The sequence below is a fragment of the Monodon monoceros genome, unplaced genomic scaffold, assembly GCF_005190385.1.
Source record: "Monodon monoceros isolate NGI ecotype Baffin Bay Population unplaced genomic scaffold, NGI_Narwhal_1 Super_Scaffold_19, whole genome shotgun sequence".
NCBI lineage: Eukaryota > Metazoa > Chordata > Mammalia > Artiodactyla > Monodontidae > Monodon > Monodon monoceros.
This window is the reverse complement of record NW_021703775.1, coordinates 42,903,848-42,929,527: the sequence shown is the minus strand read 5'-3', so window position 1 is coordinate 42,929,527 and position 25,680 is coordinate 42,903,848. Positions and strand designations below refer to the sequence as shown.

Sequence of the window (25,680 nt, the reverse complement as noted above, 5' to 3'; positions counted from 1 at the left end):
ATATCAGTATTTTGCTCATTTTTAACAGGGTTATTTGCCTTTTTATTATTGAGTTATAAGGGTTTCTAAAAATTTATTCTGAATGTAAGTCCCTTGTCAGATATATAATTTGCAGATATTTTCTCCTAAGTTCAATTTTTTAGTCAAGAGTACCTGATATGTGCTTCATGTTTCACTTTATCAGAAGAAACATAATCAGTGGCATACCAGATGGTGGGGGCAGTGGGAGTAGTACTTGACAGGTGCAAGGAATAGGGCTTCTATTATCTGTAGGAATTTTTTAAAGAATAAGAAAACCAACTAAAAGCCAGTCTGCTTTTTATTACTTTCCTGAGCCAGCAATTCTAAACGGTGTCAGGGATAGAATTCCTCTTTCTCAGGAATTCCAGTCCACCCCATGGTGTGCCACTGCCCCGAATGTCTGGTTCTCCTACTCTTAGTAATACTCAGCTCCATTGTGGGTTCTGGTACTATCAGCCTCATCTTTCCATTGAAAGCTTCCCATCCATGTATTATCTAATGGTTGTAGCATCCATTTACAACTGTGGGCTGAATTGGTTATTTAATTAGGGATTGAAAATGATAATTTTCTAATTCTATTATTTATTCTTCATATTAGCTAGAATTCTTCTATAAATAAGAGTTTTCTCTCATGAACCACTTGGTTTCTCTGAAATACAATTCACACATAAAGTAGTCCTTTAAATATTAGGGGCTAATAATATTTGTTGTCTATAACTTGCAGATATTTCCCCTAGTTTGTCATTTGTCTTTTGAGTTTGATATGATGTTTTTCATCATGCAAAGGCTTTTATTTTTATGTGGTCAAGTTTATCAGTCTTTACCACTTCAAGATTTTGAGACCGATTAAGGAAAGTGTTCCCTGTCCTCTGGTTAAAAGGAAATCACTTGTGATTTCTTCTAATCTGCTATGGCTTCATCTTTACATTTAGATCTCTAAACCATTTGGAATTTATCCCAGTATCTATTATGAGGAACAGATTCAATTTTATCCTTTCTCCATATGGCTATCAAGGTGTTCCAAACACCATTTTCCTTTTCCCTTTTACATAGACTATTTTTTAGAACAGGTTTAAGTTCACAGCAGAATTGAGCAGAAAATACAGAGTTCCTGTATACCCACTCTCCCAACCACCTTCAAATCCCCACCTGGCACCAGAGTGGTATATTTGTTATAATAGATGAAGCTACATTGACACATCATTATCACCCAAAGTCCACAGTTTACATTAGGGTTCACTCTTGGTGTCGCACATTCTATGCGTTTTGACAAGCGTATAATGACATGTATCCACCATTATAGTATCATGTAGAATGGTTTCACTATTCACTGCCCTAAAAACCCTTTGTGTTCTGGCTGTTTGTCCCTCCCTCCCCTCTGTCCTGGAAACCATTAATCTTTTTACTGTCTCCATAGTTCTGCCTTTTCCAGAATATCATTTAGTTGGAATTATACAGCATGTAGCCTTTTCAGATTGTCTTCCTTCACTTAGTAATATCCATTTAAAGTTCCTCCATGTCTCTTCATGGCTTGATAGCTCATTTCTTTTTAGCACTGAATAATACTCCGTTGTCTGGATGTACCAGTTTTTTTAATCCATTCACCTACTGAAGAACATCTTGGTTGCTTCCAAGTTTTGGCAATTATGATTAAAGCTGCTGTAAGCATCTATGTGCAGGTTTTTGTGTGGACGTAAGTTTTCACCTCCTTTGGATAAATACCAAGGAACATGATTGCTGGATCTTATGGTAAGAACATGTTTAGTTTTGTTAGAAACTGCCATAATGGCTTCCAAAGTAGCTGTACTATCTTGCATTCCCACCAGCAATGAATGAGAATTCCTGTTGCTCCACATCCTTGCCAGCATTTGGTAACATACACCATTTATTTTTAGTATTAATTTTTCCCCCATTGATTTGAGACCTGTCTTTATTACCTACTACATTTAAATATTGGGTCTCTTTCTAGATTTTCTATTTTGTCATTGGTTTGTCAGTCACTTTGTGCACCAGTACCACACTGTTTTAATCATGAAGCCTTTATAAATTGTTTTAATATCTAGGAGAGCTACCCTTCCCACTTTGCTTTTCTTTTTCAGACTTTTCCTGGCCGTTACTGCTGTTTTATTCTTCCATAAGAACTTTAAAATCAAGGTGTCTAACTCCAGATTAAAGAACAGACACTAAATGCTCTTTTTTATTGGAATCAAGTTGAATTTATAAGCAAAGCTAGTAGAATTAACATCTTTATGATTGAGTTTTCAAATCCAAGAACATGGAATGTCTTTCCATTTTTTTAAGTCTACTTTTCTATCTTACAAATATGGGGTGTTTTTTGGTTGTTGTACTCATTTGCATATAGTGCACAGTTCTTGTTAAATTTATGCCTTGATATTTTTATTGTTGTTTATAAATAGAGTCCTTTCTTCCAGTATAGTTTTCAACTGGATATTGTATATATTAAGGTTATTGATTCTGTATTTAATTTTATATACTGCAACTTTCCTAAATTATCTTATTTGTACGTTATTTTCTTTTGAATTTTTTAGACATATAATTATTATCATTTGCAAAAAGAAATAGTTTTACCTCTTCCATTCCAGCTGCTGTGCCTTTAATTTTTTTAGACCTTGTCTGATTGCATTAGGTAATATGTTCAGTACAATGTTAAATGGTAGTGGTGATAGTCTTGTTCCTGACTTTATTGGGAATAACACTAAGTAAGAATCTGACTTTCGAGTTCACAGACACACACACAAACACACCATGAATAAGGTACTGTTCCAGCACATTCTGTTTTCAAAAAAAGGTTAATGGCACACAACGTCTGAAGAGCCAGTCTGTGTATAATTGGTCTTGAATGAATCTGGGTTTCTCAATGAGAGTCAAGAACTGCAGGGAAATATAAAAGTCTAAGAGATAACTCTAAAACATCCATTAATTCCTACTTTGTTGAGTGTTAGTTGAGTACTTTTTTAATCACAAGTGACTGTTAGATTTTTTTTGTGAAATGCCTTTTTGGCATCTGTGAAAATAACATAATTTTTCTCATGTATTAATATGATGTATTATTTGATTCCTTAATAATTAACCACCCTGCATTTGGTCATAATGTACTGTTTTTTAAATATGTTGTTGGATTCTCTTTGCTAGTATTTTATTTAAGATTTTTGTATCTGTATTCATAAGGGAGACTAGTCAGTCATGTTCTTTATGTTAATTGCTTTTCTTTTACATAATGAAAGTTAGGTCCTAGTATACGAGAGAAAACCATCAAATAGTCCATTAAGACCAGTAAATCCTTAGATTCTAATGTGATTATTTTATACTCTAAACCAGAAATATCCCTGGCACTGTGGAATGCTGGTCTACAGCTCCAGCCTACAGTCATTCCTCACTTTTATATTTGTCCTTCTGCCTCTTGGGTTATAAACTTACGTTTCTGAATGCACAGCATCCTTGAGTGCCTTAAATCGATAGACGACAGCCTTTCTCTCTCCATGGATGTGAGCCAGGGGCTTTGCCTTCTTGTGCATACATTTCTAGCTGAAACTCTGTTTAATCCAAAGTTATGCCTTCCCCAGCAAGAATATTACATTTGAAGCTTCTCATTAATACTTTTACAGTATCTTCTCCCTCCTCTTATACAAGACCTCTGTATCCCAAGATTTACAATTCTATAGTTGTGACATTAATTTTATCTTATGGAGACATTCTGATCCATTTAAAATATTTCATTAATTTACTTAAATCATAATTAAGTAGATTTTGGTAGCAATGATAGGGTAAGAAGAAAGGGCTCAAACATGTGAAGAAAAGCCAAAACTCAATATTTTAGTGTAGACCCCGTGTGTATTTTAAATCGTCTTCTAATTTACTTGTCCTATTAGATGTGCTTAATGAAAGTTAGACTAAATGCATGCTTTTAATAAAACTCTCTAGCAGTGCTGTCATCAAAACTGGAATTTTCCCCCTATTTGTCTCTTACAGAGGACATAAAGATAAGATATTTGTGGTAAAGTGTAACCCACACCATGTTGACAGACTGGTCACGGTTGGGATCAAGCACATCAAATTCTGGCAACAAGCAGGTACCATTGTTAGAGTTTATCCTTTATGTGGTTGAAAGTTTTACTCCAGCTGGGAAAAAAACAAACAACCAACACCACTACCTAGCCTGTCTCTGCAATCTAAAATTAAAGTATGCCTAAAAGACGTTTGCTCCCAAGTAATGTTTGAGCTGTGAAGCTTAGAACACTGTATATGATGCCATGCATATTCATCAATATCTAGAAAGCTTTGGGAAATGTTCTGCTGTGAAAATAATTATTTTGATATTCAGTCATCAGTTCTGAAAACAGTGATTATGTTGGACTACTGAGCAGGAAATAATCACTTTAGTTGGGTGAATACAATTTTCAATATTTTGAGGGTTCTTTTATTTATAATTGCATTTAACACATGAATTAAATATGACACACAGTAAGTGGTCAAAATAAATACTTGTGGTTTATAATGCTGATAATAAGGATGAGTAAATAAGCAGGACAGAACATGGAAGGATATCTTGTTTTTCTCACTAATAGGTCAGACCTTTCATTGGGACTGTTTCTGAATTCTTAGTATCAACTTTGGTACGAAGCCCAATCTTTTACTGGGCAAAACATAAATAAGCTACTGTTCCAATGCCTTCTGCTTTTGAAGAAAGGGTCATGCACCCACCATGTCTGGAGAGCCAGCCTGCCTACAGTTGTCTGGAATGAGTCTGGGTTTCTCAGTGCTAATAAGAAAGTACAGGGAAATGTGAACATTTAAGGAACAAATCTGATGTACTTCTCCTACACAGTGATTCGTTTTTCTCACCCCAAAGTCACTGTGATAAAAATCGAGGCAAAACATACATAAAACATGTTTACATTTTACATTACAGCCACTGCTGTTTTCACTTGCTTTGGTCAGCATTCAGGAAGACTTGCCTGGCTCCCCAGGGCACTCAGTCACCCCTTCCTCTGGCTGGCACAGAACTTGCGCTGAACCTTGGTTAGAGATGTATATCACGTTCTCTCCCCAGCCAGACCTTAAGTTCCTGAAGGCAGGAACTCTTCCTTTTCACCTTTATACCCCAGTGTCAACCACTGTGCCCGCCACAAAGTAGGGATTCAACAAGCACTGAATTAATGCATGAAGGAGAAAACCTTTTATAATGTTTTTGTTATGATGTTTTCTGCCATTTTAATACAGCTTTATGTAGACACATAATGTAGACACACTGGGTTTTTCACTGAAGATAGTCATTCTAAATGTCCATAGAAGGTGTCAGTTTTTCAAAAAGTAATAAATACTCTTGGTCCACTCCAGGTGGGGGCTTCACCTCTAAAAGAGGAATTTTTGGAAGTGTTGGAAAGTTAGAAACAATGATGTGCGTTTCTTATGGGCGAATGGAAGATCTGGTGTTCTCAGGAGCAGCTACTGGAGATATTTTTATCTGGAAGGAGATTCTCCTACTAAAGACAGTGAAAGCTCATGACGGGCCCGTGTTTGCTATGTATGCATTGGATAAGGTATAGTCTATTTTCCTCATTAGCTTTCTAAAAGTTTAAGTTAGGCTTAGGAAGGTCCACACCAAGAGGATGCCTGTGTGTAAAAACAATACCCTCTGAATTAGGAAATAGTTATCATGAATGGAGAGGAGCACAAATGGTCTTTAAATTTCTCTTTTGTTTATAATTATTTCTTTATGTGCAACTTCTCTCTTCTGTTTTCACACTTTTTCTTCCTGGCTGTCACTCCTAAGGACTCCTTAAGAAGTGTTGGGATAAATGCAGACACGCAGTAGCAAGAGTGTCCTGAGAAATGTCTTCCACCTCGGTGGTACAATGAGCAGAGACCTGGAAGTGCCTGGTGTTTGGATTATTGTCCCTCCCGTCAGTATGACCTGAAGTTATGTTGATAACCAGCTTGTTCCTGTGTAGACAGGCTCAGTTTTAACAAGCGTGTCAGAGAAGTCTTTTCACTGGCTGTGTTAGTTCTCCAGAGAAACTGAACCAGTAGGATGTAGATATAGATAGAGATATACACATACATATACATATACATATACAAAAAGGAGATTTATTATAAGGAGCTGTCTCATGGACTTACGGAGGCTGAGAAGTCCCACTTAAGCCATCTGCAAGCTGGAGCCCCAGAAAAACCGATGGTGTAATTCAGTTCAAGCCCAAAGGCCTGAGAACCAGGGGAGCCAATGGTGTAAATCCCAGTCTGAGGGTGGGAAAAGATAAGATGTCCCAGCTCAATCAGTGAGACAGGAAAAAGGAGGGTGATTTTGTCCTTCCTCTACCTTTTGTTCTATTCAAGCTCTCAATGAATTTGATGATGTCCATCTACATTGGGGAAGGCAGTTTACTGAATCTAGCAATTCAAATACTGATATTATCGAGAAACACCCTCACAGACACACACAGGAATCATATTTAATCTGGGCACCCTGTGGCCAGTCAGTTGACACATAAAATTAACCATCACACCAGCTGTACTTCTACTCAAGCTCATCTTTGTCCTGATCTGTCCCCTGCCTTGCAGTGTTGTTTTAAATAAAGATCACACTTGGGAATTCCCCAGTAGTGCAGCAGTTAGGACTCCCTGCTTCCACTGCAGGGGGCATGGATTCGATCCCTGGTTGGGGAACTAAGATCCTGCATGCCTCGAGGCATGGCAAAAAAAATAAAAATAAATAGATCACACTTACCTTCAGTGCCCTTAAAACAGTTTCTTCAATCAATTTGCCAGAAAATATCAATTTTTTGTTCACTGCTAGTTTGCTGATGGTACCAGTTTATGTGTGCTCTCTGACCTCCAAACAGTCTAAGCCACCTAATACACCTTATTAAGGTAAGCCTCATTTTGCATTTACCTGTTCCCAGGTAAATATGCTGATCCCGCTATGGAAGTAGGTTCTTGTTAGATGTGCAACTACAATGGTTGTTTTAGTGGTTAAGATGTTTTTCACTAGCAAATTTGTTTTTGATTAAACTTCAAGTTTTAGAAAAGATTAAAGCAGAATGCAAAGTTTTTTGTAGACTCAGAAGTTGATGTGATATAACTTGTTTAAACTCTTTTATTGCTTGGTAACTTAAGCTGAAAAATCATGGGAAATGGCAGGGATATCACATTATACTATACTGCATTTAAATTTAATTTGGAGAGTGAATGTCCCCAGGTTCACAATCTATAATAAGGATAAATAAGGATATTTAATATAATAAACTTCGAAAATATTATTTCCTTGTGAACTTCATTGAAATGAAGTACATTAGAAGTAAGTCAGAATACTGACTTACTCAGTATTTTTCTTTAAAAAAAAAAACAACAACTTTTTAAAGAACAGTTTGTATATGTAAGTTGCCAAAAAGGAAAACTAATAAAGCCAAGAAATCATAAGCTTAGAACAAGAGTAGAAATCATCATCTAGCAAAAAATACCCAATATGTTAAACTTCTTACTTTCCAGGTTTTGTAAAAATTAATCTGGATTTTAATTATTGTGGAAATTGTTGTGTATTGAACAAAATAGCAGGATAGTTTTGTTATGTGAAATACCTAAGTTACTCTTAATAATAAATAATGATGTTTTTCCTGGACGTAAATATTTTAAAATATTTAACAGTCATTTTTAATTGTGATGTTAATTCCAGTTCATTCAGCAGGAATATATGAGATACCAGAAACTCTGCCAGGCTTTGAGGTTGGTCCTTTTCTGTAAGAATCCACATTCCAGTCAGGGGACTGGGCACAGAAATGACCATCCATGATTCAGGGTGCCAAATTCCAATCAATGGTCTGAAGAAAGTGAAATGGACACACAATGAGAAAGTGTTTAATCCTGCTAGAGAAATAGGGGAGAGAAGCTTCCAGAAAATATTATATTAATATTATGTTATCATTCAGATTTTTCAGCCCCCTATACTTAGGAAGAAAACACAAACAAAGCTTCTTTACCCAAGGGGAAATCCTTTTGAGGCTGGGTGGGTACCTTGTCATTTTGATGTGTACATAATTCTGATGTGTGCCTTCACAGGGTTTTGTAACAGGTGGAAAGGATGGAATTGTGGAACTCTGGGATGATATGTTTGAAAGATGCTTGAAGACTTATGCCATTAAAAGATCAGCATTGTCAACCAGCTCAAAAGGTGCCACTCCTGAGTATGCAGTAGAAATCTTTCTGTTCCTAGAGATGGAAAAGATAGTACTAAGTTCTTGGAAAACCATTACCAAATCAACTGTCTTTTTTTCTTCCACATTCAGAGCCCTTGGCTCCTGGTAGAAATATCAAGGATAATTGCCTAGTACCTAGTACTTTGGAACTATAAAAAGAGAATTTATATAATCATTACAATTGTTTTATTTTTTATTATACTAAATATAACATTTGCAGTATTAAATGCAATTTTTCCTCCTCAGGCTTGCTTTTGGAAGATAACCCTTCAATTCGTGCCATCACTTTGGGACATGGACATATCCTGGTGGGAACGAAAAATGGAGAGATCCTGGAAATTGATAAGAATGGCCCAATGACACTGCTCATTCAGGTACTGTGTTTGCACACATCCTAAACCACAATTCACACCAGAGCTGGAACCAGGGTGAGGCAACAGGGGGCACTTAGGGCGCAAAATTTAAGGAGACACTCACTTTCAGGGTCAGGCAAATGCTGTATTAATCATTATTGCTGTATAACAAATTGTCACAAACTTAACAGCTTAAAAGAAAAACATTCCTTATCTTATGGTTTCTGCAGGTCAGGAGTCTGAACACAGTTTAACTGGGTCCTCTGTTTAAGGTTTTGTAAGGCTGCAATAAGGGCCAGGGCTGTGGTCTCATCGGAGGCTTAACTGTGGAAGGATCTGCTCCAAGGTCACTCGAGTTGTTGGCAGAGTTCAGTTCGTTGGGGATGCAGGACTGAGGGCTTCCGTTTCTTGCTGGCTATTGGCCAGAGGCCACCCTCAGCTCTCAGAGGCTGCCTATAGTTCCTCGTCACATGGGGTTCCCCAACATGGCTGCTTGCTTCCTCAAAGAGAGCAAGGGAAAGAGGAAAAACGGGTACTACTGTGCCTTTAAGTAACTTTAAATAACATAATCGTATCATCACATACGTGTGATCATGAACATCCATCCCCTTTGCCATATCTTATTGGTTGGTAATAAGCCACAGGCTATACTGCACTCAAAGGGAGGTGGTTACACAAGAGTGTGAAAACCAGGAGCATCATGAGAGTCACCTGTCCAGCACATCTGACCTGATGCATACCTGCAGCCTTGCTGTATTAGGACTAGTCCCCAAAATCCCACTGAAAGGGGCCCTCTGATTTGCTACACCTGAGAGCAGGTCTGCACACACATCACGGGTCAGGTTTTTAAAGTGCATGTGCTCAGGCCCCACCCTGGATATCCTGAATAAGAATCTGTGTTTTAAAAAAAGTTCTGTGTTAGAAGCAAACCTCAGAAGCTCTGTAGCTGATTGCTACAGGCAGCCCAGATTGAGAACTGTGCTGAGATGCGTCCTTAAGGGGAGATTTCTTTATTCTGCAGCTGCACTTGCCTTCATTTTCCTTGACCATGACTTTTTATTTAATTTTATTGAAAGTTCAGTGTTTCTTTCTTCTTAATCCTCAAATTTTTGAGACTTTAAATTGTTTGCCACATGCTATATTGCTAAGTATGTTGTAAGATTTATACTACAATATGATTTAAATAGCACCGTAGGATTTAAACTCTACATTTTCAAATTTTAAAAAGTAAATAATAGCTGAGCTAATTTTGTTTAAATATGTTTTAAACTTGACAATAAAGGCTTTTCACTTTTTCATTCTCTACAACTCTATTCTTTACTATATTTGTTTCTGTTGTTCTAATAATGCAAATAACCACAGGTGCCATTTATTGAGCACCTACTATGTGTCAGGCAATACTGTTGTACAAAATTCCTCTCTCATCTCCACGACAGCTTTGCTTAGTTATAATTGTTTTATAGATGAGGGGCTCAAAACCCAGTAAACTGCCCACAACCACATGCTAAGAACTGCAGGGCTGGGATTCACACTAAGCTTTGTCGGGTACCAGAGCCTTTTCTTTGTCACTCCACCAGACTGTTCTCCACACGCCTCAGCATGGAGACTGCATGAAAACAGTGCAGAAGGCATGACCCCCTAAGCACTGGGCAGGCAGGTGGTGGAGCTGGGAGGACCATCTTCTCTCCTTACACGTGTGCCATTCTTTTCCTTTATCTCAGCATCTCTCTTTCCTCTTCCAGTCTGTCAACCATTTGCCATCTCCTCCTAGGTAGAACTCAGTAGTTCAGTTCAATCAGTGTTTGTTGGGCTCCTGCCAAGACCAGCCCTGTGCTCTGTGTGGTGGAATAGGGCTTACTGTAGGGGCTGACAGTCCTGTCCTGAGAGGTGGACACGGAGGGAAAGTTAAGGAATAGTAGAGGCAGCGTCGTTAAGACCATCAGCTATCCTGCTGTGGGGAGATTTCAGAACCATTTTTCTAGTTTCTGTAGCATGGCAATTCAATGTTACTTGGAATAGATTGCTTTTTTTTTTTTTTTTTAAGAGAATAGGTTGGGGGGAGGAGAGAAGAGACAGGAGGTGAGTTCTGAAAATCCCCATTGTATACACTTTGCATATAATCAACTGTCAATTATGCAGCTGGTTATTATTAGTTTTAGGGTGGTCAGGAGGAAAGTAAAGTCCCAAGCTCATTTCCTTGTGCCACTCAAGAGACTTCCAGCCTGCCCCACTCACTGTCCGTTCCTATAGGATCCAGGAAGTAAAGTACATAATCACATTAGATTAAAGAAATACCATTTTAAATCAATATATGATGCAGTGGTTTGAAAGGGTCTGAGAGCCCCACAACCCTGTCCTCTGTGTGCAGAAGGACTCAGTCTGTAAAAGAGCCCCAAGCAGATCCAGTCTGGTGGACAAGGGAGGGCTCACGCCTGACCCATCCTCTGACCGTGGCCTTGGGGGTGGGAGGCTTCTAAAGGGAAGGAAACTAGAAAACTGGGGATGTCGGGTGCTCCAAATCTAATAAATTCAAAACCAATATCTATGCCCTTCTCAGATATTTGAATGTCAGCTGCATTGGGAACTTTGTATCTTCTGCCAAATTACTGTTTTGCTCAAACAGCTTCCCAGTTAAACCGGAATCTTCCAGTTTCTCTTTGGAGAGCCACCTGTTCCCCAAAGCGTTCCAACTACAAACACCTTTCAGATGCCTGTGTGTGGTCTTCCTTTTTGCTTTACTAAGCAAAGCCTTTTTATAATTAGCCACTAAAAGCAGAAATTCGGTAAACAGTCTGGTCTGTTTTATTGTTCCGTATCTAATCATTCGTTACACTGCTTTACTGAGTGATAAGTTAGAAAAATCAGATTCATTTTCTCCCTAATTGTTCATTCGTTAAACACTGTTTCATCTCAGTTATTATTCTAAGCCAGTTAAGTGTGTTTGTGGTAAGACGTCAGCATGTGGAATTTGTCCAATGACTATCAAGCCCCTTTCGGTTTTCTGTGCTCCATGGATAGAACAATTTGTGAATAAATGCTGACCCTGAGCTATACCCAGGACGCTTAAAATGAAAATTTAGCTCTCTCTAATCTGCTCTGCCAAATCTGTGCATTCAAAGAACTGAAATAGAATTAATTAACAAGAATATTGCTGTCCAGTTCCTCTGACAGAGATAAGTGGTACCTCCATTTTTTAGAATATGGTTTTATGGAAGAAAGTGGTTTGTGTCATTGTGACCAAGCTGTTTTATGAAAAGATACATATATACTGTGTTTATTCAATGTCAAACAGGATAAAATGAGAGCAGTTCCTTATTTACTCGGATGTTTCTAAATGGGAAGATGTTCGGCATCATATAAACAAAATTTAGGAGCAATGTGAGTCCCTACTTTGTTTTCCAAATGAATGCTTTAGCATCACGCAGGCCCAGATTTAGATTCAAGTTCAAGCGAAAAATTTATCCAGTACAATCACTTTGGCTCCAGGAAACTCAAACTGTGTTTGTTCATATTTGAACCTGTTTGGGACACTCGCAGGAAGGGCTAGCCGAGAAGCATGAACTGGTTTTTGTTGCCCCGTTTCCTCCCCTACAGGGGCACATGGAAGGAGAAGTATGGGGGCTGGCGGCTCACCCTCGCCTGCCTGTCTGCGCAACAGTGAGCGACGATAAAACACTGCGGATCTGGGAACTATCCTCCCAGCACCGTATGCTGGCAGTACGGAAACTCAAAAAAGGTACGTGACGTCCCCGTACACATCTGTAAAAGTATTTACACCCGAAAGTATTGGATTCATTCGTCTGTTCGTCCAGCTAATATTTACCGAGCGCACCTATTACATGCCCCCAGATATGCTGGGTGATGGGGATTTAGTGTTTGTTCCTACACATACAGCTAATCACCTGGAGAATCATTCCAGAAGCCTGGCCTGATCTATCAGTGCCCAGCTCTATTCTTTATTTCCTTGCACTGCACAGACATTTGCCACCTGGGGGCAATATGTCCTTCCTCTTCTCATCTAGAACTGTGGGAGCCAGTTGAAACTCATCAGCTTGTAAAGAATGCTGCTTATTTTTATGCCTAACCGTCTCCAGAACTGATTTTATTACTGAAAAATGAAAGTCAGTTTAAAAATAATAGTTAATATCAAGAAACGAATAAATATGTATTGAACACCCGTATGCACTAGAGCTAAGAGGTATACCAAGAAGTGCAAATTCAGGAAACATTTATTGAGCAGCTTCTGTATATCAGGCGCTGGGGATCCCAGGGTGAACAGTCCTGTCACTAGTGTCAGAGACGGACAAAATTTGAACAGATTCCCAGCAACGGCTGGTCCATTCAAATTGGGTAACTTGAGGAGCGTCTCAGAACGGGACTATTTGTAAAGGGGTGGGCAGGGTATAGGAAATGACCAGGGCTGGTGCAGCACGATGCAGCTAGTAACAGCCGGGTACCATTGCCAGCCCTGGGCCTGAAGGGACAAGAGGAGGGGCAGTTGCTGGAACCTTGAAAGTGAGAGCTGTGTGAGACGACAGCCTGGCAGGGGCTGTGATGGTCAGCCCGGAGGTTTAGCCAGCATGCAGTGACCCCACAGGGAGGCAGCCAAGGGAGCACATGCCCCAGCCTCCCTGTGCTTTATCCTTCCTTCCCTGTTACCCTCCCTCCAGTCTCCTGCTGCCCCTTGACCAAATGAATCAGAAGCCAGGGGGTGAGGGGCCCACTGATCGAGTCCAGGAAGGCTAGCTCCCAGCACAGAGCAGGGCAGAGAGCGGGTGAGGACAAACAAAAGATCTCTGGCACAAGCAAGGTATCGTGGAGGCTCAGGGTAAGGCCCACAGCCAGAGACAACTCCATCAGGGAGGAAACCTAAGAGCTGAGGCTCAAAGGATTTGTGAAAGTTAAGACAGGAAAGGGTGAGATTGGGGCCTGGCCCCAGAGTAGTTGTGCTAGGTACTTTTATAAATAGACATGGGGAGAGTATTCTAGGGGGATAAAATGAAAAGAGGTGTCAAGACAATAGTGACAATAATGACAGTGGCTAATATTGCTGAGCCAGTAACCGTGCTAGCACTTTGCCTTTGGTCTTCATGGGAACCCAATGAGTAAGGCCTTTTTTATTTCCACTTACAAATTATGAAGCTGAGGCACAGAGAACTTAAGTCATTTGCCCAAAGTTGCACAGATAGTAAGTGATGGAACTGAATTCATACTCAGGCAGCGTGGCTTCAGAGAGCACACCTGTGGCCACTGCATGATGATGCCTCCCTCCACCATATTGCCTCTCTTCACACTGGACTTCTGGGTCTCAGTAAGTAGTGGAGCCAGGATTCAAACCCAAGTCTGACTCCAAAGCCCATGCTCTTACCCACTACAGGACTGAATAATTTGGCCACTAATTTGTATTGGGGAAATAACAGACCAAGTCCTCGCTGTGAGTGACTTGAATATCAGCCAATGGACTTTATTCACTAGGTTAAAAATTAGTTCAAAAGAACAGCTAACACATCTGAGTTAGGATGGCCACTCAACCCAGTTTACAGCTGGTGTCCTGGTGTAATTATTAATAGCTCTCCCTTTTACTGTCCAGTGTCATCATTTGTACAATAATTTTTTCTTTTTGTGGTACGCGGGCCTCTCACTTCCGTGGCATCTCCCGTTGCGGAGCACAGGCTCCGGACGCGCAGGCTCAGCGGCCATGGCTCACGGGCCCAGCCGCTCCGCGGCATGTGGGATCTTCCCGGACCGGCGCACGAACCCGTGTCCCCGGCATTGGCAGGTGGACTCTCAACCACTGCGCCACCAGGGAAGCCCATGTACAATAAATTTTTATGCTTAACCTAATCGTGCTGTCCCTCCTCAAGGGCTGGTCTTTCTGTTCTTTCAGCACTAGCACCGTGCCTGATACATAGTAGGTAAATAACTGCAAAGTGAATGGATGAAGAAAGGAAGGAAGGTATTTTATACTTCACATGAGCCAATTTAAAGTTATTGGTGTGAATGTGGCTTTTCAGCCTGCTCTGAACAGTGGATGAGGGGTGGGTGTGGAAGCACAGTTTGGAATGCCTTAGCACAAGGCAGCACGACTGTCCCATCCTAGGGCTGTGCTCACCAAAGTCTTGACAATAAGAACAGGGCCAGGGAGGGGCCTGTCCTTAAATAGGATTCTTATTAAATATACCCCCCACCGAGTCCATACTCTTCGTGTGGAAATGTCTCCCTGTGACCCTACAAAGCAGTAGATAGCATTGATCATGTAGCACCCTCAGCCCAGTTTTGCAGACACCCTTGGAGAGAATGTCCATATTCCATTCTTCTCATGAGAGAAGAGACAGGAACAAAATCTTCCACCTCTAGAATTATGGATTATAATCCATGGATCAGAGAATTAGAGTGACTAAAAGTAGAACAACAAGGTGCTCTAAAGTAAGTTCTGTGTGTAAAGCATGATATGAAAAAAATTAGTTTCCAGAAATTTTATTACAGAACTCCCATTCTTAAGTATCACATCTTGGGAGTAGAAATACTGGTTATATTAATCCTTTATTCCTTTTCCCCCTTCACTCTACTTGTGTTTTGAAAACTCCAGGTATTCAGATACGAAGAAATGAATGGATAAACCTCAAAGAAATTGAAAACTTATTTTTAATATTATAATCATTGTCCTTGGGTTTGGAGGGAAGAGATATTTTAAATTATGAAGTTTTAGTTCTTCTCACCAGGAGTGTTAATTTAAAGACACAGTCATGTGTCCATGGACACATGCACACTTCCCCATCTCTTCATTTGCTTTGTTTGGTAGCAAAGTCTCGGATCATAACAGTGCTCTTTGTGGATTCTTTTGTAGGTGGAAGATGCTGTGCTTTCTCCCCTGATGGGAAAGCCTTAGCAGTTGGGTTGAATGATGGGAGTTTCCTGGTTGTAAATGCTGACACTGTTGAAGACATGGTCTCCTTCCATCACAGAAAAGAAATGATCTCTGACATTAAATTTTCAAAAGGTGAAGATGACAGCAAAACTTTTTAAAACGTGTTGGGACAAAAAGTTACAAGAGTGGACCCTTTTAAAATATTTCCTTGACCTTTAACCCATTTAAAAATGCTAAATCCCTGGAAGTAAATTCCCACATAAAATGTTTTGGTGTTAACCACTCATTTTTTCTTTATAGATACAGGAAAATACCTTGCTGTGGCATCCCATGATAACTTTGTGGATATTTACAACGTCCTTACAAGCAAAAGGGTTGGCATCTGTAAAGGTGCTTCTAGTTACATTACACACATTGACTGGGACTCTAGAGGTAAAGTATGTTGTGGCTTTTAAAATATAATTTCAGTTTTTAAAAATCATGTCCATTCATATACTGTTTCCAGAGCAAATGGCAGTTGAGTTTTAAAGAAAAACAGAGGGGGAAACTCACAACAGAACTGGTTGTAATTTTAGAACCCAGAGGCAGCTGCTGTTAACATTTTGAATATTTTTCCATATTATTTTTTTTTATTATTACTACCACTACTACTACTATTATTACTACCACTACTATAATAATTATTATTTTAATTATTTTAAATTTTAATTATTTTAATTATAATAGAATTTTTATAAAATTATTATAATTATTTTAATTATTTTTGGCTGTGTTGGGTCTTCGTTGTTGCGCGTGGGCTTTCTCTAGTTGCGGCGAGCGGGAGCTACTCTTCATTGAGGTGCATGGGCTTCTCATTGTGGTGGCTTCTCTTTGTTGCAGAGCACGGGCTCTAGGTGCGCAGGCTTCCATAGTTGTAGCACGTGGACTCAGTACTTGTGGCTCGTGGGCTCTAGAGCGCAGGCTCAGTAGTTGTGGCACACGGGCTTAGTTGCTCCGCGGCACGTGGGATCCTTCCGGACTGGGGCTCAAACCCGTGTCTCCTGCATTGGCAGGCAGATTCTTAACCACTACGCCACCAGGGAAGTCCCTATAATTATTAACTCAAGCCATTGAGTTTTAAGACTGCTGAAGATATATGCTGCCTTCTATTGCCATAGCTATTACTATAGCAAGCCACCACTTCACCTCTGAGTATGGCATGCTGTGTCCTTGCGTTGTATCTCCTCCTTACTGCATTCCCTTTTCTCCATCTCCCAGAGAACTGCCCAAGAGGTTTCAAGTAATTTTCACCCTCCATTGGAGGTAGGAAGCTACATTCAGCTCACCTAGAGTTTCTCTGGTTTCTCTCAAAACTCCCAACCTACCCCCTACCTCCTCCAAGTCATGCCCACAGATGCCATGGGGATTTGTCTGTTTATTTATGTAACAAACCTAGCTCTTGCCATGTGCAGTCTTAAGCCAGAAAATGTGGAGGATCCAGAAGGGAGTGAGACGTGGTTCCTACTCTCTGCAAAGTTTATAACTTAGTGCGAGAGACATGCTTGTACCTGAACAATATAAGAGCACAGACTGGGTAAAGCAAGGGAGTAAGAAATGGTGGGTCACAGGGGAAGTGGTGAGCAGGGGCTCAGAGTGGGCCAAGCCAGCATTAAGTACCCAGGGTGCAGCATCCGTGCTCTAGGGTGGGTCACTTTTAAAACCCATCCCGGGGATTTGGCTGATGTTGGAGTCCGGGGCAGATTTGTTTTGGAACAGGCAGGGTCCCAGCTTTCAGAGAAGTTTTAGTCTATTGTGGTAGTAAGTGGTGTCTCTGAGGAAAGAGCTCCCAGGGGAATCCATGGAGACTTCATAGGAGTGACCTTTGAGATGGATCTTGAAAGGTGAGTAGAAGTTCACTAGATGGCGACATCTGAGACGAGCGTCCCAGGCTCTGAAGGATCAGGGTGTGCCACTATGTGGAGGTGGGAAGAAGAACGGGGGATTAAGAAACAGTAATGCTGAGTGGCTGAGGGCCGGAAGGGCAGGGAATGCAGAAAGTCCAAGACAGCAAATAAAGGAACTGTTACCTCAAGCTAGGAAGTTTAACCCCGAACTTTATCCTGTAGGCATTAGGTAACTCTGAGGGATTAGAGTGAGGCATTCCTTACCATCCTGGGGAGGGTGAGTGAGGCTGGAGTTAGAAAGCAACTAAAATAAACCAGGAGAAAGAGATGATGAGGGCCTTGACCAAAAAGGGGTTATTTCAGAGATGCCAGAATATTTTATTTCACGTATTTCTTGAAGTAGTGGCCGGAGACTGATCCTTCTGCCGGGCAGGGATTTACTTGTAGCTGTACTTGCTGCACCAGAATTTGGACTTAAGTGTTACAACCCGCAGGCGTTTTACACAGTGCAATAGATGGGAAGAAGGCATGCATGTCATTTATTGTGAGAGGTGCAAGTCCCAAGAAGGGCAAAGGGAAATCAGATAAGTTCCTCTCACTTTCACGTCAGGACCATCCAGATACAGCGCTGAGGGCTTAGGCTGGCATGTATGATCAAGCAGGACACTGGCCTGGGAGACATCTAGGAACCAGTGAGGTCCAGGGGGTGAATGGAAGCAGCTGCTTCTCACCCACCTTCTTTGATATTCTATGCTTTATCGTTTTTTTAAAAAGCAAGGATTTAAAAAAAAAAAAAAAAGCAAGGATTTCACCCTATTTGTTCTCTGGCTAACATCCCTAGATATGCCCCTTTGTGAGAAAGCTTTAGAACAGTAAGGGTCATCTTTATGCATATGTAGAATAGAGTGTGGTGAGTTTTATTTAGAACCCAACACACACACACACAACACCTGACATAATATGTGAATCCCACCACTATGTTGACCATTAGGGTGTTAAAACCAATTATTATTTATGCTTTATGGAGTGAAGGACCAAGAGAAATTGGGGCATAGGAAGAATATGTTTTGATTGGGAAGATTTCTTTAAAATTATTTTTAATTGTGGTAAAGTACACCTCGCATAAAATTTACTATCTTAACCATTTTGAGTATAGAGTTCAGTGGCATTAAATACATCCACGTTGTTGTGCAACCACCATCCCCATCCATCTCTAGAACTCTTTTCATCTTATAAAATTGGAACCCTATACCCATTAAATAGTAATTCCCCCTTCTCCATCCCCCAGACCCTGACAAGCACCATTCCACTTCATGGCTCTATGAATTTGACTATTCTAGGTACTTTATATAAGTAGAATCATACAGTATCTGTCTTTTTGTAACTGGCTTATTTCATTTATCATAATGTCCTGAAGGTTCATCCATGTTGTAACATGTGTCAGAATTACTTTCCTTTTTAAGGCTGAATACTATTCCATTGTGTGTATATACCACACTTTTTTTGTTTCTGCTTTATAACAAAGTGGATCAGTTATACATATACATATATTCCCACATCTCTTCCCTCTTGAGTCTCCCTCCCACCCACCCTCCCGATCCCACCCCTCCAGGCGGTCACAAAGCACCGAGCTGATCTCCCTGTGCTATGCGGCTGCTTCCCACTAGCTATCTACCTTACATTTGGTAGTGTATATATGTCCATGCCTCTCTCTTGCTTTGTCACATGTACCCTTCCCCCTCCCCATATCCTCAAGTCCATTCTCTAGTAGGTCTGTGTCTTTATTCCTATCTTACCCCTAGGTTCTTCATGACATTTTTTTCCTTAAATTCCATATATATGTGTTAGCATACGGTATTTGTTTTTCTCTTTCTGACTTACTTCCCTCTGTATGACAGACTCTTGGTCTGTCCACCTCATTACAAATAGCTCAATTTCGTTTCTTTTTATGGCTGAGTAATATTCCATTGTATATATGTGCCACATCTTCTTTATCCATTCATCCGATGATGGACACTTAGGTTGCTTCCATCCCCAGGCTATTGTAAATAGAGCTGCAATGAACATTGTGGTACATGACTATTTTTGAATTATGGTTTTCTCAGGGTATATGCCCAGTAGTGGGATTGCTGGGTCATATGGTACTTCTATTTGTAGTTTTTTAAGGAACCTCCATACTGTTCTCCAGAGTGGCTGTACCAATTCACATTCCCACCAACAGTGCAAGAGTGTTCCCTTTTCTCCACACCCTCTCCAGCATTTATTATTTCCAAATTTTTTGATGATGGCCATTCTGACTGGTGTGAGATGATACCTTATTGTGGTTTTGATTTGCATTTCTCTAATGATTAATGATGTTGAGCATTCTTTCATGTGTTTGTTGGCAGTCTGTATATCTTCTTTGGAGAAATGTCTATTTAGGTCTTCTGCCCATTTTTGGATTGGGTTGTTTGTTTTTTTGTTATTGAGCTGCATGAGCTGCTTGTAAATTTTGGAGATTAATCCTTTGTCAGTTGCTTCATTTGCAAATATTTTCTCCCATTCTGAGGGTTGTCTTTTGGTCTTGTTTATGGTTTCCTTTGCTGTGCAAAAGCTTTGAAGTTTCTTTAGGTCCCATTTGTTTATTTTTGTTTTTATTTCCATTTCTCTAGGAGGTGGGTCAAAAAGGATTTTGCAGTGATTTATGTCATAGAGTGTTCTGCCTATGTTCTCCTCTAAGAGTTTGATAGTTTCTGGCCTTACATTTAGGTCTTTAATCCATTTTGAGCTTATTTTTGTGTATGGTGTTAGGGGGTGATCTAATCTCATACTTCTCCATGTACCTGTCCAGTTTTCCCACCACCACTTATTGAAGAGGCTCTCCTTTCTCCACTGTACATTCCTGCCTCCTTTATTAAAGATAAGGTGACCATATGTGCGTGGATTTATTTCTGGGCTTTCTGTCCTGTTCCATTGATCTATCTTTCTGTTTTTGTGCCAATACCCTACTGTCTTGATTACTGTAGCTTAGAAGTATAGTCTGAAGTCAGGGAGCCTGATTCCTCCAGCTCCGTTTTTCGTTCTCAAGATTGCTTTGGCTATTCGGGGTCTTTTGTGTTTCCATACAAATTGTGAAATTTTTTGTTCTAGTTCTGTGAAAAATGCCAGTTGTAGTTTGATAGGGATTGCATTGAATCTGTAGAGTCCTTTGGGTAGTAGAGTCATTTTCACAATGTTGATTCTTCCAATCCAAGAGCATGGTATATCTCTCCATCTATTTGTATCATCTTTAATTTCTTTCATCAGTGTCTTATAATTTTCTGCATACAGGTCTTTTGTCTCCTTAGGTTGGTCTATTCCTAGATATTTTATTCTTTTTGGTGCAATGGTAAATGGGAGTGTTTTCTTGATTTCACTTTCAGATTTTTCATCATTAGTATATAGGAATGCCAGAGATTTCTGTGCATTAATTTTGTATCCTGCTACTTTACCAAATTCGTTGATTAGCTCTAGTAGTTTTCTGGTAGCATCTTTAGGCTTCTCTATGTATAGTATCATGTCATCTGCAAACAGTGACAGCTTTACTTCTTCTTTTCCGATTTGGATTCCTTTTATTTCCTTTTCTTCTCTGATTGCTGTGACTAAAACTTCCAAAACTATGTTGAATAAGAGTGGTGAGAGTGGGCAACCTTGTCTTGTTCCTGATCTTAGTGGAAATGCTTTCAGTTTTTCACCATTGAGGATGATGTTGGCTGTGGGTTTGTCATATGTGGCCTTTATTATGTTGAGGAAAGTTCCCTCTATGCCTGCTTTCTGCAGGGTTTTTATCATAAATGGGTGTTGAATTTTGTCGAAAGCTTTCTCTGCATCTGTTGAGATGATCATATGGTTTTTCTCCTTCAATTTGCTAATATGGTGTATCACATTGATTGATTTGCATATATTGAAGAATCCTTGCATTCCTGGAATAAACCCCACTTGATCATGGTGTATGATCCTTTTAATGTGCTGTTGGATTCTGTTTGCTAGCATTTTGTTGAGGATTTTTCCATCTATGCTCATCAGTGATATTGGCCTGTAGTTTTCTTTCTTTGTGACATCCTTGTCTGGTTTTGGTATCAAGGTGATGGTGGCCTCATAGAATGAGTTTGGGAGTGTTCCTCCCTCTGCTATATTTTGGAAGAGTTTGAGAAGGGTAGGTGTTAGCTCTTCTCTAAATGTTTGATAGAATTCGCCTGTGAAGCCATCTGGTCCTGGGCTTTTGTTTGTTGGAAGATTTTTAATCACAGTTTCAATTTCAGTACTTGTGATTGGTCTGTTCATATTTTCTATTTCTTCCTGATTCAGTCTTGGCAGGTTGTGCGTTTCTAAGAATTTGTCCATTTCTTCCAGGTTGTCCATTTTATTGGCATAGAGTTGGTTGTAGTAATCTCTCATGATCTTTTGTATTTCTGCAGCGTCAGTTGTTGCTTCTCCTTTTTCATTTCTAATTCTATTGATTTGAGTCCTCTCCCTTTTTTTATTGATGAGTCTGGCTAATGGTTTATCAATTTTGTTTATCTTCTGAAAGAACCAGCTTTTAGTTTTATTGATCTTTGCTATCGTTTCCTTCATTTCTTTTTCATTTATTTCTGATCTGATTTTTATGATTTCTTTCCTTCTGCTAACTTTGGGGTTGTTTTGTTCTTCTTTCTCTAATTGCTTGAGGTGCAAGGTTAGGTTGTTTATTCGAGATGTTTCCTGTTTCTTAAGGTAGGCTTGTATTGCTATAAACTTCCCTCTTAGAACTGCTTTTGCTGCATCCCATAGGTTTTGGGTCGTCGTGTTTCCATTGTCATTTGTTTCTAGGTATTTTTTGATTTCCTCTTTGATTTCTTCAGTGATCACTTCATTATTAAGTAATGTATTGTTTAGCCTCCATGTGTTTGTATTTTTTACAGATCTTTTCCTGTAATTGATATCTAGTCTCATAGCGTTGTGGTCGGAAAAGATACTTGATACAATTTCAGTTTTCTTAAATTTACCAAGGCTTGATTTGTGACCCAAGATATGATGTATCCTGGAGAATGTTCCATGAGCACTTGAGAAAAATGTGTATTCTGTTGTTTTTGGATGGAATGTCCTATGAATATCAATTAAGTCCATCTTGTTTAATGTATCATTTAAAGCTCGTGTTTCCTTATTTATTTTCATTTTGGATGATCTGTCCATTGGTGAAAGTGGGATGTTAAAGTCCCCTGCTATGAATGTGTTACTGTCGATTTCCCCTTTTTATGGCTGTTAGTATTTGCCTTATGTATTGAGGTGCTCCTATGTTGGGTGCATAAATACCTACAATTGTTATATCTTTTTCTTGGATCGATCCCTTTATCATTATGTAGTGTCCTTCTTTGTCTCTTCTAATAGTCTTTATTTTAAAGTCTATTTTGTCTGATATGAGAATTGCTACTCCAGCTTTCTTTTGGTTTCCATTTGCATGGAATATCTTTTTCCATCCCCTTACTTTCAGTCTGTATGTGTCTCTAGGTCTGAAGTGGGTTTCTTGTAGACAGCATATATATGGGTCTTGTTTTTGTATCCATTCAGCCAATCTGTGTATTTTGGTGGGAGCATTTAGTCCATTTACATTTAAGGTAATTATCGATATGTATGTTCCTATTCCCATTTTCTTAATTGTTTGGGTTCCTTATTGTAGGTCTTTTCCTTCTCTTGTGTTTCTTGCCTAGAGAAGTTCCTTTAGCATTTGTTGTAAAGCTGGTTTGGTGTTGCTGAACTCTCTCAGCTTTTGTTTGTCTGTAAAGGTTTTAATTTCTCCTTCAAATCTGAATGAGATCCTTGCTGGGTAGAGTAATCTTGGTTGCAGGTTTTTCTCCTTCATCACTTTAAATATGTCCTGCCACTCCCTTCTGGCTTGCAGAGTTTCTGCTGAAAGATCAGCTGTTAACCTTAATGGGATTCCCTTGTGTGTTATTTGCTGTTTTTCCCTTGCTGCTTTTAATATGTTTTCTTTGTATTTAATTTTTGACAGTTTGATTAATATGTGTCTTGGTGTATTTCTCCTTGGATTTATCCTGTATGGGACTCTCTGTGCTTCCTGGACTTGATTAACTGTTTCTTTTCCCATATTAGGGAATTTTTCAACTATAATCTCTTCAAATATTTTCTCAGTCCCTTTCTTTTTCTCTTCTTCTTCTGGAACCCCTATAATTCCAATGTTGGTGCATTTAATGTTGTCCCAGAGGTCTCTGAGACTGTCCTCAGTTCTTTTCATTCTTTTTTCTTTATTCTGCTCTGCAGTAGTTATTTGCACTATTTTATCTTCCAGGTCACTTATCCGTTCTTCTGCCTTAGTTATTCTGCTATTGATCCCATCTGGAGTATTTTTAATTTCGTTTTTTGTGTTGTTCATTGTTGTTTGTTTCATCTTTAGTTCTTCTACGTCCTTTTTAAATGTATCTTGCATTTTGTCTGCTCTATTTCCAAGATTTTGGATCATCTTTACTATCATTATTCTGAATTCTTTTTCAGGTAGACTGCCTATTTCCACATTTTGTTTATCCATTCATCCATCAGTGGTTACTTGTGTTGCCTACAACTTTTGGCTATTGTGAATAATGCTGCTATGAACAGGGTATACAGTTCTTTTGAGTATATGCCCAGAAATGAAATTTCTGGAAAAAATGATAATTCCACTTTTAAATTTTTGAGGAACCACCATACTGTCTTCCACAGCAGCTGCACCATTTTACATTCCCACCAGCAGTGCACAAGGGTTTCAACTTCTCTGCATCCTCACCAACACTTGTTATTTTCTGTTTTGTTTCATTTTTGATAGTAGCTATCCTAAATGGCGATGAGACGGGACATTGCACTTGTATTTACATTTGGGGAAGGTTATTTTTTTTATTCTTCAAATGTGTTGTAGGCCCTCTGTCAGATGTAGGGATATAAAGAGGAATTAACTCCGGATGGGAAGAATAAGCCCTTGGTGGGGATCGGTGGGCTGCCACCATAGAGGGGCCTGGGTGGAGGTCGGTTTTAAGGTCCTCAATGTGGATCCATCACTTTGCAGGGAGAGAGGCAAACCTCACTATTTCCATAATTCTGCCCAAAGCCAGAGTCTGTGGTCCAACTAGCACATAGGGCGATAGGAAAGACAGAGTAAGGAGGCCAGGGTCTTTAAAAAGCCACTTTGCCTCTCATCCTAAGTGGCCCCTTCAGTTAGTTAAGAGGATCAGACCAAATGGTTTCTGTGGCCTGAGAGGAGAACAGAATATTTTTGATTTTTAGGGAGGAGTTATGCCATCTGGAGAATAAGAGCAAGTGTACCCGTGAATCTTCCCTGGTTTAACTCCAATTTTGTTGCCATGAGACGTGTGTCATATTGATATTCTTCTGCTCCTGATCTCCCAGTTCCTAAAATGCCTACCCTCCAGCATGTGCCAGGCTGCCTCAAGATCAACCTAGCTTTTCACAGCAGGGCCTCGAGGGCCTACAGAGGGAAGGGAGCAGAACTTAGATGCAGGGATCTGTTTCATTCCTTTGATCTTGTCAAAAATAGTGAACACATTTGCCGGAGCCAGCTGGCTCGTCAGGGGTGGGGAATGGCACAGCCGCCAGCCTCCGCAGCCTTCCGTGTCCATGGCAACCTCAGGTCCCAGGAAAACTGAAAAGCTCATCAGGCTTCTGCAGGAACAGCAGCTACCCCTGAATAAAAGCTCCTGCACAGAATGCCTGAGAAAGAAAAAATATAAATGGAAAGAGAGGAAACATGGAAGGGTATTTTCTCGCTGCTGTTAGTTCATTTCCAGAAATATTAGGACTGTAAGATCTTTTACCAACTAACAGTTTGAGCCATGATAGGACATCTCATTCCCATTTTCACTGCAAATGCCCTGATGTGTTTGGTTTATTTAGTACCAATTTTGGAATTGTTCTAACTTGTAAATTCTATAGCAACTGGGGTGACATGTATGAATCACTCTGGATTATAAAGCTCTAGGCACCTGCAATATGTGTGATTTACTGTACCTGCTTAGTGATGGGGACAGCTATCTCAATTCTCTTATTCTGTGTGAATAGACATTTCTAGTTAATAAAAATGTGAGGGTTCTAAAAGAATAGGGTCACTGTTATTCAGGGTCAAATTATACTTTTTGCTCTTTGCTTCTGCTCCTGTCTTCAGAATATTTCCGTGGTTATATATTACAGAGCAGCAGACAGTGGAAAAAAAAGGAGTGGTGACCTAAATCGTTCCTCTGTGCTTCAAAAAAAAAAAAAGAAAAATACAGTTTAATAACAGTAGTAAAGAAAATTTGGGGGGGAAAACACACCCATAATTCTACCTTCCTAACACAAGAATA

General features: G+C 39.7%; 1 protein-coding gene across 2 annotated transcripts in view; it reads left to right on the top strand.

Moving 5' to 3' along the window:
* The window catches only part of EML6 (EMAP like 6), a 143,735-nt gene that overhangs the window by 32,767 nt on the left and 85,288 nt on the right, over window positions 1–25,680 (top strand). For both annotated transcript variants that reach the window (XR_003794845.1, XM_029231565.1), the window contains 7 exons: window positions 4,012–4,112; window positions 5,380–5,582; window positions 8,098–8,209; window positions 8,481–8,608; window positions 12,182–12,323; window positions 15,435–15,587; window positions 15,756–15,887. Coding sequence is in view for 1 of the 2 variants with exons in the window: in XM_029231565.1 (XP_029087398.1) it covers window positions 4,012–4,112; window positions 5,380–5,582; window positions 8,098–8,209; window positions 8,481–8,608; window positions 12,182–12,323; window positions 15,435–15,587; window positions 15,756–15,887 (971 nt within the window). In the remaining variant the exon portion in view is untranslated. The remainder of the gene's footprint in view (window positions 1–4,011; window positions 4,113–5,379; window positions 5,583–8,097; window positions 8,210–8,480; window positions 8,609–12,181; window positions 12,324–15,434; window positions 15,588–15,755; window positions 15,888–25,680) is intronic.